Source organism: Saimiri boliviensis, chromosome 5 (assembly GCF_048565385.1).
Source record: "Saimiri boliviensis isolate mSaiBol1 chromosome 5, mSaiBol1.pri, whole genome shotgun sequence".
NCBI lineage: Eukaryota > Metazoa > Chordata > Mammalia > Primates > Cebidae > Saimiri > Saimiri boliviensis.
In genome coordinates this window covers 128920686-128934090 of record NC_133453.1, presented here as the reverse complement: position 1 = coordinate 128934090, position 13405 = coordinate 128920686, and the positions used below count along the sequence as shown (strand labels likewise).

General features: G+C 39.2%; 1 protein-coding gene across 4 annotated transcripts in view; it reads left to right on the top strand.

Annotated features, from left to right (window-relative positions):
* The window catches only part of WHAMM (WASP homolog associated with actin, golgi membranes and microtubules), a 95944-nt gene that overhangs the window by 73108 nt on the left and 9431 nt on the right, over positions 1–13405 (top strand). For all 4 annotated transcript variants that reach the window (XM_074399951.1, XM_074399950.1, XM_039480045.2 and 1 more), the window contains 6 exons: positions 855–1005; positions 2036–2205; positions 3836–4001; positions 7884–8071; positions 11654–11740; positions 11976–12071. In XM_074399951.1, coding sequence (XP_074256052.1) covers positions 855–1005; positions 2036–2205; positions 3836–4001; positions 7884–8071; positions 11654–11740; positions 11976–12071 — 858 coding nt within the window. The remainder of the gene's footprint in view (positions 1–854; positions 1006–2035; positions 2206–3835; positions 4002–7883; positions 8072–11653; positions 11741–11975; positions 12072–13405) is intronic.

Below are 13405 nucleotides of genomic sequence, written 5' to 3'. Positions count from 1 at the left end.
AATTCCCTGTCGGCTTACACATATTTCTTTTGCTTTGTAGAAGAAAAATTGCATATTGGATGACATAGCAGTACATGTCTTAGTTCAGGCTGCTATAACAAAGTGCCAGAGATAGGGTGGCTTATAAACAACAAAACTCTTTCTCACAGTTCTGGAGGCTGGGAAGCTTCTTGTGAGGGCTAGTTTCTTAATTTGTAGACAACAGTCTTGCTGTGTCTTCACACGGTGAAGAGCAGAGAGAGAGAGATCTTTTGTCTCCTTTTTATAAGGGCATTAATCCCATTCTTGAGGGCTCTACCCTCATGACCTGATTACCTTCCAAAGGTCTCATCTTCAAATACCATCACACTGGGGACTAAGGCTTCTTGGGATTTTGGGGGGACCCAAACATTCAGTTCAGTGTCAGTACATGTTATTGCATGAATATACAGAAACTACTATCTTTTAGGTGATTATATTACATATCCTTAAAAGAAACCATAACAACAGCTAACACTTAAGTGCTGTTTCAGTCCCTATGCTGAATGCTTGACAACACAGATCACTCATTTAAACAATTGTGTATTAATAATAATAGAAACATAATTTTACAACGTTCGTCTCCAGAAAAGGTTATTCTAGGCGTGCAAAGTGAAAGTAGGTTTTTTTCCTTTATGCCCCAGAGTGTCCTTTTTTGTCTTCCAGGTGGTCCTCAGCTTAGAGCCTTATTCATACTCAGTAAGGGACTGATGAATGAATAAAAATTTGACCAAGTAGTAGTGTAAATTAATCCATGTGACCAATTTCCTTTCAGTTTCCTAATGGGTCACATAACTATTAGCTCTTACTAAGACAACTTTCCCTTCTGTCTGTAGAAGTCCTTGGATGAGGATGACCTAGGTCCTAGAAGGGTAGTTGCCCTGGAGAAAGAAGCCGAAGAATGGACCAGACGGGCTGAAGAAGCTGTCATCTCTATTCAAGATATCACAGTGAATTATTTTAAGGAGACAGTAAAAGCATTAGCAGGTGATAATTTTAAAAATGCTTTATGAAGATACATGTAATTGTCATTTAATTCAAATACCATTTGAGTGCCTCTTAAGCACCAGGCACTGTTTTCTAGGTGCTAAGAATTCGGTGTCAAGCATTAAGAGACATTGTACAGTCTGGTGAAGGGAGAGAAATCTTAATTATTCATTGAAGCACATGGAAAATGGCAGCGACAATAAATGTCACAAGAGAGATATGGGGCTCTGAGAGTCTGAGAGAAACTGGGCTTGATCAGGGTGGTCACTGAAGGCCTCTTAGAAGTGGCGCTTGCCCCAATATCTGAAGAGTAAATAGAAGTTGAGATGACAGAAAAAGTGAGGAGTGTTCCAGGCAGAAGGGGATAGCACTGGCAAAGGTCCCCTGGCTTGAGGGAAGTTGGCAAATAGGAGCTTAAAGATAACCTGCAGGGCTGGATCACAGAGAGTGCAAAATAATATGGTATGATGGAAAATGCTGGCAAGACAGGCAGAGGTCAGACCATGCAGGGGTTTGTGGGCTGGGAGAAGGACTTTATTTTAGTCTTAAATAATTGTTGACAAAAGCAAAGAATAGGAAACAACGTCTGTCAGTTTGTTATGGTTCATTCCTAAAATGGAAAACTACATAGATGTTAAGCATGATTCTTGATTTTTTTTTTTTTTTTTTTGAGTGTCAAGAGTTTCTAATCTATTGTGCAGAATCAAGATATAAAGCAGAATGATGATCCTGGTTGTTTGGTCAAACTATCCATATAAGCATGTCTGTATAGCTAGATGTAGAAACAATACGGAAGCAAGTGTGCAAGCAATTGCCTCAACTAGGTGAGATCATGACTTACGTCTTTTTAAAAATGGAATACCTAAAATTTTATATCAATGACCATGTATTTCTATAATAAAGTTAATAGAATTTCTTTTAAAAAGGATATTCTGCAGGTGGTATGGAGGCAATAAAAAAGCATTTGCTCATGATAAATGTTTGCCATTTTAATGAGGTGTGATTGTATTTCATTTTAAAAATCCAACAGGAATGCAGAAACAAATGGAACAGGATGGGAAGAGATTTGGCCAGGCTGCCTGGGCCACAGCAACTCCCAGGTTGGAAAAACTTAAGCTAATGCTGGCTCGAGAGATTTTGCAACTCATGAGAGCGAAAGAGCTGTGTTTAAATCACAAAAGAGCTGAAATTCAGGGAAAGGTAAGGCAAAGATAAACATAACTTTGTTTTAAAAATACACTTTTGAGGCCAGGCGCGGTGGCTCAAGCCTGTAATCCCAGCACTTTGGGAGGCCGAGGTGGGTGGATCACGAGGTCAAGAGATCGAGACCATCCTGGTCAACATGGTGAAACCCCGTCTCTACTAAAAATACAAAAATTAGCTGGGCATGGTGTTGCGTGCCTGTAATCCCAGCTACTCAGGAGGCTGAGGCAGGAGAATTGCCTGAACTCAGGAGGTGGAGGTTGCGGTGAGCCGAGGTCGTGCCATTGCTTTCCAGCCTGGGTAACAAGAGCGAAACTCCGTCTCAAAAAAAAAAAATACACTTTTGGCTGGTCCGAGTGCAGTGGTATTTGTATTTACAACTAATCAATGACAACCAGTTACAGATTTTGTTCCTTCTCCACTCCCACTGCTTTGCTTGACCAGCCTTTAAAAAAAAAAAATACGCTTTTGTTTTTTAAAAAGTTTTATAAAGGATGCAAGTGCAATTTTGTTCCATGGATATACTGTATAGTGGTGAAGTCTGGGCTTTTAGTGTAATCATCATCTGTATAATGTAATTGTACCCATTAAATATTTCTCACCTCCCCTCTTACTCTTCTGAGTCTCCAGTGTCTATTATTCCACTCTCTATGTATACACATTACTTAGCTCTCACTTAGAAGTGAGAATATATGGTAAAAGCACATTTTTATTTTTAGATAGCACTTTTCTTTCCAGGCATCATTAAAGAACTTCTTTAATTCACTTATTCCAACACCATCTTCTATGGAAGGTTAGACATAAAGTTTTTCTTTGGTTAAGATGTTTTGAAATACTATATTGTAGGATTCACTTTATAGTAACACTGAGCTGAGTATTGAAGTGGGTACTGTACTTGAAAATCAATCGAGCAATGTTTTCAGTACAACTTTAAAATAATCAAAGACATATTTCACTGAAGGATCAGATTCACTTAATTTTTTCCCTATAGTCTTATGACTTTAAAACAGAAAACACTGTAAACTCCTGTCTTAGTTGGCTCAGGCTGCTATAACAAGGTTAAATATTACAAATGGGTGGCTTAAACAACAGACATGTATTTCTCATAGTTCTGGAGGATGGGAAGTCCAAGATCAAGGTGCCTACAGATTCATTGTCCAGTAGGGTCCTCTTTCTGTCTGGTAAACAGTTGCCTACTTATAGAGTGCTCATATAGCCTTCCGTCTGTGTGTATGCTTAGAGAGAAATAAAGTGATCCCTCCTTGTCATCTTATGAGGGCACTAATCCCATGATGGCACCACCCTTTTGACATAATCTGAACCTAATTACTTCCAAAGGACCCACTTCCAAATAATGTCACATTGGGAGTCAGAGTGTCAACATATGAATTTTGAAGGGACACCAATATTCAGTACATAATAATACCTCAAACCTATGTTTTCCTCTGTTTCAAGGATGAGATAAAGTATTTGCATCACTAGATGAAATGAAAAAGTGTTTCTTTCCTATTTGCCTTTTTATATTTAGTACTGAACAAGGAATAGGAAATAGCTAGAATGCTTCTAAAGTTTGTTTTTGATATACTAATTTATTTTAACATATTTTCCTTTTTTCTATGAAAACAAGATGGAAGATCTTCCAGAACAAGAAAAAAATATCAATGTTGTAGATGAATTAGAAATACAATTTTATGAAATTCAGTTAGAACTATATGATGTTAAATTTGAGATATTAAAAAATGAAGAAATACTGCTTACTACACAGTTGGACTCTCTTAAAAGACTTATAAAAGGTAAAATTTATAAGTATATAAATTACAATGTTTAAATTACAAATTCAAGGAAATACAGACCGTATTTATTACATTTTGTAAATTATAACGTCTGAAAATTTCCTAATGTTTTCCTTCAGTGCTTTATTACTCAAATAATATTCATTAACACATAGCAAAACAAACAAAAATGATTATTATCCCAAGTCCATCATCTACAGATACTTAGTGGTTGGCTGGGTGCAGTGGCTCACGCCTGTAATCCCAGCACTTTGGGAGGCTGAGGAGGGCAGATCACTTGAGGTCAGGAGTTCCAGACCAGCCTGACCAACATGGTGAAACCCCATCTGTACTAAAAATACAAAAGTACTAAACCCTGTCTCTACTAAAAATACAAAGTCTGAGGCTGGGCCTAAGTGGCTTACGCCTATAATCCCAGCACTTTGGGAGGCTGTGGCAAGCAGATCACCTGAGGTCGGGAGTTCAAGACCAGCCTGACCAACGTGGAGAAATCCCGTCTCTCTTAAATATACAAAATTAGCCGGGCGCGGTGGCTCACGCCTGTAATCCCAGCACTTTGGGAGGCCGAGGTGGGTGGATCACGAGGTCAACAGATCGAGACCATAGTGAAACCCCGTCTCTGCTAAAAATACAAAAAATCAGCTGGGCATGGTGGTGCGTGCCTGTAATCCCAGCTACTCAGGAGGCTGAGGCAGGAGAATTGCCTGAACCCAGGAGGTGGAGGTTGCGGTGAGCCGAGATCGTGCCATTGCACTCCAGCCTGGGTAACAAGAGCGAAACTCCGTCTCAAAAAAAAAAAAAAAAAAAAAAAAATTAGCTGTACGTGGTGGTGCATGCCTGTAATTCCAGCTAGTCAGGAGGCTGAGACAGGAGAATAGCTTCAACCTGGGAGGCAGAGGTTGCAGTGTGCCAAGATCATGCCATTGCACTCTGGCCTTGGCAACAGAGCAAGACCATCTCGGAAAGGGAAAAAAAGATTCTTACTGGTAACAATTTGCTGTATAACTTTAGATTTTTAAATATGCTGATACATAAAAATATAAATTTTTAACCAAAACTACATAACCAGTTTAGTGACTTCTTTTTTAAAATTAATTTTTGTGGATACGTGGTAGGTACGTATATTTATGGGTTCCATGGGATATTTTGACACAGGCATATAATGCGTAAGTCTTTTTCATTTAATACATAATAACTGTCTTTCCATTTCAGTAAATAATAAAAGTATCAAATTTTAATGGCTGCATAGTAGTCCATTATATGGATATATCATGATTTCTAATCGGCTGTTTTCAACAGTAGTGTAGCGACTTACCTTTACACATGTCTTTGAGTATAGGACAGATTATTTCCTTGGAATAAATTTCTAAGGATGGAATTATTGGGTCAAGGGCAATGTATATTTTACATTTTGATATATATCTGTTCAAACAACAGAACAATCATCTGAGATACATTTTTCCTCACCTCTGTATTTTCTGATTTCTAAATTTCATACTACATAATGGCCGTCTAGATAGGCTGTAAATTTAAAATGACCTCCAAGCTTGGTGTGGTGGCTCATGCCTGTAATCTTAACACTCTGGGAGGATCACTTGAGGTCAGGAGTTCAAGGCTGTCTCTACTAAAAATACAAAAACTAGTGGGTCGTGGTGGCAGGTGCCTATAATTCCAGCAACTGGGAGGCAGGAGAATTGGTTGAACCCAGAAGGCAGAGGTTGCAGTGAGCTGAGATGGCACCACTGCACTCTAGCCTGGGTGACAGAGCAAGACTCTGCCTCACAAAAAAAAAAAAAAAAAAAAATGAGAAAAAGATGCTCCTATCAGCAGAATATGAGTGCGTATGTTTCCCAGACTGATGCCATTCTTCTGCATTTTTGCTTGCTCAACAGAGAAAATAGCAGCCTCTAATTTTCATTTAATTATGAGTGAATATTGACAATTTTGTATGTTTATGAGCCATTTTACTTTATGAAATGACTGTTCATGGTCTTTGTCCATTTTTCTTTGAAATATTTTCTTTCCACCTTAAGAATAATTTCCTCTATTGTCTGTCATATGTTGCAAATAATCTCTTCCTGTCATTTGTGTTTTCTTACCTTTGAGAAATCATTTTTATGAAGTCATGTTTTATTTTTTCCCCTATGGCTTCTGCTTTTAGTGTTGTCTGGCAAAGTCTTCTTCCCAAAATTATGTCAGTATATATTTATGTTTTCTTTTAGTATGTTCATGAGGTTGCTTTTAAAACATTTAATTCTTTTGTCCAGGTGGAATTTATTTTACCTAGGACAGTAGTAGGAATCGAACCTTTCCCTCACATTGTTAAGCAGCCCCAATCACTGATTTTAAAATCATTTTCCCCTAAATATTTAACATTTCTCAAGTTAAACATTAGATTAACTTTGGTCTATTTCTGAGTTATTCTCTATTGGTTTGTGAGTGGCTGCTGGTGCTGGCTCCACACTGTTCTCATGACTGTACCTTGGAAGCACATTTTTAGGGTCTAGTAAGGGAAGTGCCCACTGCCCCATTACTTCTTCAGATGTTTTCTGACTATTTTAACTCCTTTATTCTTCCAGATGAAATTTAGAATCAAGTTCAAAACAAAAACTCGTTGGAATTTTGATTGTGATTTTGCTTAAAATTAGAAATTTGGGGAGAATAGTGGTCTTTGCAATTTGAATCTTCCCACCCAAGAACATGGTATGTCTCTCCATTTATTTAAATCTTTTTTCTTAAAGTGTCTCCAAGTTTAATAAATTTCTTCACATAGATCCTGAACTTTTAGTTTAATCCTGAGTATTCAGAATTTTTTGTAGTAGTTTCAGATTATAAGCATTTTACATATTTAGAGAAATATTACATTCAAAAAAAGTTAATCTGGAAGGATACATGCCAAATTGTTCATAATGTTTTTCCTCTGAGAATGACTCGGAAGGTTTAGGGAAGGAGCAAGAAAATTTCACTGTTCATTTTATGTACTTCTGGAGGGTCTGAATTTGTTACAGTAAGCACGACTTTTAAAAAATCAATAGGTAATCAAGATTAAATATCATTAAGTCATCTTAATAACATTGCTTGTAGAATGTGAGTTGCCTTTCTGGAGGGCAATTTGGCAATGAGTATCAAGATTCTTAAATTGTATTTATCTGTTAAGGAAATAATAAAAAGTGTACAGAAAGATTTATACAGAGATGTTCATCACAGTGAAATGAATAATAATGGAACATTCGAACAGCCTAACAACATGGATTGCTTAGAGAATACTATGCTGCCATTAAAATTTACCTTATTTTCAATTTTTAAAAAAACTTTTTGGAGATGGAGTCTCGATCTGTTGCTCAGGCTGGAGCGCAGTGGTGTGATCTCAGCTCACTGCAACCTCCACCTCCAAGGTTCATGCGGTTCTCCTGCCTCAGCCTCTTGAGTAGCTGGGATTACGGGCATGTGCCACTGTACCCAGCTAATCTTTGTATATTTAGTAGTAGAGATGGGGTTTTGCCATGCTGGCCAGGCTGGTCTTGAACTCCTGACCTTGGGTGTTCTGCTTGCCTTGTCCTCCCAGAGTGCTGGGATGACAGGTGTGAGCCACTGTGCCCAGCCTAAAAATTTTTATTTCCATTCCAGGAAAAATGATGTCTTAGAATTCTGTTGATATGTGTAGCTATGTAAGTAGTATGTGTGTGTGTATGCACATGTATACATTCATATATATATACGTGTGTATATGTATATTACCTATATATACACGTTTTATATATATGTAAATAGTGATTCTCCCTCAGTGGTGGGATTACAAGTGATCTTTATTTTTCTTACAGTTAAAAATATTTAGTGCATTTTCTAAAATAATGTTTTAAACAATCGTTAATACATTTTTAGAAAAACAGGATGAAGTTGTCTATTACGATCCGTGTGAAAGTCCAGAGGAACTTAAAGTCATTGACTGTGTGGTGGGGCTGCAGGACAATAAGAATTTGGAAGTGAAAGAACTCAGAAGGCAGTGCCAGCAGCTGGAGTCTAAACGGGGCAGGATCTGTGCCAAAAGAGCCTCTCTCCGGAGCAAAAAGGTAGGTATGCCCAGAGCGGCTTTCTTTTCTCTTCCAGATATTCTTTTTTTTTTTTTTTGAGACGGAGTTTCGCTCTTGTTACCCAGGCTGGAGTGCAATGGCACAATCTCGGCTCACCGCAACCTCTGCCTCCTGAGTTCAGGCAATTCTCCTGCCTCAGCCTCCTGAGTAGCTGGGATTACAGGCACGCACCACCATGCCCAGCTACTTTTTTGTATTTTTAGTAGAGACGGGGTTTCACCATGTTGACCAGGATGGTCTCGATCTCTTGACCTCGTGATCCACCCGCCTCGGCCTCCCAAAGTGCTGGGATTACAGGCTTGAGCCACCGCGCCCGGCCCAGATATTCTTTTATGAAGGACAAAGAGGTATTGAAATAAGGTTTTTACCAACACAGTCATTAATTTTTTAATGTGCTTACATACTTATCCATGGCTATGGCTAAAATGCTCTTTTAAAATATTTTTCTTAAAAATATTCTTTTTTTCTTTTGGGATTTAAGCATTTAGCAAATCTCAAGGTTTTAATTTATTCATTCAACAACTATTTGTTGAATGCCCATTGCATACGCAGGCACTTTATTTTTGTATTTGAGACAGAGTCTTGCTCTGTCACCCAGGCTGGAGTACTGAGGTGTGATCTAGGCTCACTGCAACATCCATCTCCCAGGTTCAAGGGATTCTTGTACCTCAGACTCCCAAGTAGCTGGGATTACAGGTACGTACCACCATGCCCAACTAAATTTTGTATATTTTGTAGAGACGGGGTTTTGCCACGTTGGCTAGGCTGGTCTTGAACTCTGACCACAAGTGATCCATCCACCTTGGCCTCCCAAAGTACTGGGATTACAGGTGTGAGCCACTGCCCCTGGACCACAGGTACTTTAAAAACCACAATAGGTAGAAACTATTTCTAATAACCAACTGTAACAATTCTAAATTTTTTTTGTGTGAATTATTGAGTACAAAAATCAATTATGGATATAATATTCAGCTCATTTCAGAGCTTATATTTGGTGATTTTTTAATTCGTTTTTTTGAGACGGAGTCTTGCTGTCGCCCAGGCTGGAATGCAGTGGTGCAATCTGGGCTCACTGCAACCTCCACCTCCCAGGTTCAAGCAGTTCTCCTGCCTTAGCCTTCCAAGTAGCTGGGATTATAGGCATGCGCCTGTATTCCCTATATAATCCCAGCTATTTGGGAGGCTAAGGCAGGAGAACATGCCGGCTAATTGTTTTGATTTTTGTTAGAGACAGGGGTTTCACCATGTTGGCCAGGCTGGTTTCAAACTTCTTACCTCAAGTGATCTGTCTGCCTTGGCCTCTGCCTCAGTGCTGGGATTACAGGCGTGAGCCATTGTGCCTGACGATTTTCTTAATTTTTAAAAATCCATGAATACATAAAAGATAACACACTAAGAAATTTAATTTTTTCCGACAGAAAAAAAAGGAAGCTTCTATATATCATTTTTATCTAGACTTTTATATGTATTTAGTCACATTTACTATACTTTTTTTTGTTTTTTGTTTTGTTTGAGATGGAGTCTTGCTCTGTCTCCCAGGCTGGAGTGTGATGGCGTGATCTTGGCTCACTGCAACCTCCACCTACCAGGTTCAAGCGAGTCTCCTGCCTCAGCCTCCCACATAGCTGGGATTACTGGGATTACAGGTGCTTGCCACCATGTCCGGCTAGTTTTTGTATTTTTAGTAGAGACAGGGTTTCACTATGTTGGTCAGGCTGGTCTTGAACTCCTGACCTCCAGCAGTCTACCTGCCTCGGCCTCCCAAAGTGCTGGGATTACAGGCATGAGCCACCACACCCAGCCTACTATACTTTTCTTATTAGAATTAGGAAAACAAGAAAATCGTGACTTTTGTAGCTTACAAAAATGTTACTCTTCAATGTAAATACAAAAAGCTTGACTAGGTGTGGTGGCTCATGCCTGTAATCCTAGTACTTTGGGAGGCTGAGGTGAGAGAATCCCTTCAGGCCAAAAGTTTGAGACCAGACAACACAGTGAGACTTAATCTCTATGGTGTGCACCTATAGAGCCAGCTACTGAAGAAGCTGAGGCAGGAGCATTGCTTGAGCCCAGGAGGTTGAGCCTTCAGTGAACTATGATTGCACCATTACACTTCAGCCTGGGTGACAGAACGAGACCCTGTCTCTAATAAAGAATAAAAATAAAAAACTTTGTTAGAAGAGTATATTATTTGAATGTTTATGTTTAAGAATTGTACTTCTGGATTTAGGAACTGTTCTTCAGAGGATTTGAAGATACACAGGCATTTGCCCTTTGCTCCACATTTCAGAAAAACCATGAGCACTGAGAGAAGTCTCCTTTGGCACTCCCATGGCACTGTGGATGAGATGCCTCTCTCTCCTTGGCAGTGTGTGTGTGTGTGTGTGTGTGTGTGTGTGTGTGTGTACACATAAAATGCTCCTGTGCCTTCTCTATCCAGATTTGGAGCATTAACTTTCACTCTGAAGATATAATCACTCCCCCGACCTCATTTAGGGGAGCTCTTGCACTGATTCCAGAAATTTGGAAGGCACTCAGTTAATAGAATGGCAGTTGAGGTTAGCTCTCAACTTGGGTTCAAATCACATCTTGTCTACTTATCTAGATAGCCATGTAACCTTAGGTAAATTATTTAAAGGTCTTTGGAGCTCAGTTTTCTCATCTGTTAAATAGAGGATGATGGTGGTAATACAATCTCATGATTCATGTGAGGATAAAGTAGCATAAGACATGAAAAGTAGTTGGCATTGAGGCTAGCAGCTAAAACCTCAATAAATGTTAGTATTATCTGTGAGTATTACTGTATATTTTTACATAGATGAAGAATTTTGCAGCTGGATGCAGTGGCTCAGGCCAGTAATCCCAGCACTTTGAGAGGCCGAGGCGGGCGGATAACGAGATCAGGAGTTCGAGACCACCCTGACCAACATGGTGAAACCCCATCTCTACTAAAAACACAAAAATTATCTGGATATGGTGGTGTGCACCTCTAATCCCAGCTACTGGGGAGGCAGAGGTTGTGGTGAGCCGAGATCATGCCATTGCACTCCATCCAGCCTGGGCAACAAAGCAAGACTCCATCTCAAAAAAAAAAAAAAAAATTTATGTGCACATAGGATATATTGGTATAATGAGTGGATAAGCACAGGTGAAAGTTATTAACGTAATTTTTCATATATTTGTAGGTTGCTCTGCTTTTGTAGGTATGCTTGGAAATGTAATTAGTATTTATAATATGAGGAAGTATGTTTAAAACAATCACATGAAAACAGATTGTTGGGACACATCTCATTTAAGAATGAGGGCTGCCTATATGTCGTGGTTGGTGGATTGTTTTTCATCTCTCAAAGCACTATGCTGGGAACAAATTCTTCCCATAAGCAGCCAAGCAACTCTCATCGTAGACGGTGGAGGAGACAGTACCACTGGGCTGCGCCAGAACTGATATTAATGAATGCCTTATGCTGCAGCCCAAATGCAGTGCTTTTTTTCTTTCAACCTTTTATGCTATACAAGGGTAATATTAAAAAATCATGTAGGTGATTTGTATTATTCCACCAGGATCAGTGCAAAGAAAATCATCAGCTCAGATTGCAACAGGCTGAAGAAAGCATAAGATACTCTCGCCAGCATCATAGTATTCAGATGGTGAGTCTCTGAAGGAAAACGTTCTGTGTTTGTGTAGTGTGACATGCAGGCCTAGACTTCTGGAAACTGGAGTTGTGCTGCCCTGGACCTGCAGCTGTCAGCCATTCACTTCCAGGCCCTGCAGCCTGGGCGCAGCCTTGGGGGGTTGGTAATGTTGGGGCACAGTCTCTTTTTTGTCAAGACATTTTTTTTGTAATGTTGAGCAACTTACAAATACACATTTGTTTAAATATAGAAAAGAGACAAACTAAAAGAAGAGGAACAAAAGAACAAAGAATGGATCAACCAAGAACGCCAAAAAACACTCCAACGATTGAGAGCATTTAAAGATGTAAGTTCTATAAACAATCACCTCACCTATATTTCTGGGGAAATAAATGAAGACCACCCATCCTAAGAGAAAAGTATAAAATATTAAGAACAGGTCATTCAGAACGTGAAATGTTTCAAAGATACCATTATTTCTGGTATATCAATAAACAACAATAGAACATCAGTGATTCAAAACCCAAGATATAAAATAACTGCTGTTTTCGACGTCACAACACTCTTGGGTTCCTGCTCCGCACTCCTCACCGAGTAGTCCTAGCTGGACTGGTGGTTTAGATTGGCAGGGAAAACTGAAAACTCTTCAACTCCCTTGACTTTAACTGGCTTTTCCCCACATTTGTGATAATTCTTTAAAATGTTATCCAGGCAGCATTGTGATATAAGTGTAGTTGAAAGTGCCCTGTTAAAAGTAAAATGTGTTTTTAATTTTTTCCTATCTGCATCTTTCTTTTTAAAATTTTTTTTAAGTATATACTTATGAGGGTAATGTTATTTTTTATGCCCTCTGTTCCAGGCTTACATTTGCATTTCCTCCACAAAATGAATCTGTAATTTTTTTTCTATTTCTTGACTTTATTATTAGAAATAAATTCCTTTAAAAGCTGTTATGAACATTCAAAAAAATTTTTTTGCTTTTATTTTCTTCTTCTTTTTTTCTTTTCTTTTTTGAGACACAGTTTCACTCTTGTTACCCAGGCTGGAGTGCAATGGTGCGATCTTGGCTCACCGCAACCTCCACCTCCTGGGTTCAGGCAATTCTCCTGCCTCAGCCTCCTGAGTAGCTGGGATTACAGGCACGCGCCACCATGCCCAGCTAATTTTTTGTATTTTTAGTAGAGACAGGGTTTCACCGTGTTGACCAGGATGGTCTCGATCTCTTGACCTCGTGATCCACCCACCTCGGCCTCCCAAAGTGCTGGGATTACAGGCTTGAGCCACCACGCCCGGCCTGCTTTTATTTTTAATTGACACATAATTGTACAGATTTATGAGGTATAATATGATACTTTGATACAGATACACAACATGTAATGATTAAATCAGAGTAATTAGCATATCTATCACCTCAAACATTTATCTAAAGGTAAATAGGTTTTTTAAAACAATGTTAATAGGGAGTCAGGCTGAATGGCTCATGCCTGTAATCCCAGCACTTTGGGAGGCTGAGGCAGGTGGATTGCTTGAGGCCATCCATGAGTTCGAGACCAGCGTGGGCAACATGGTCACCCGTCTATTAAAAATACAAAAAAAATTAGCTGGGTCTGGTGGCTTATGCCTTTAGTCCCAGCTACTTGGGAGGCTAAGGCACAAGAATCACTTGAGCCTGGGAGGCAG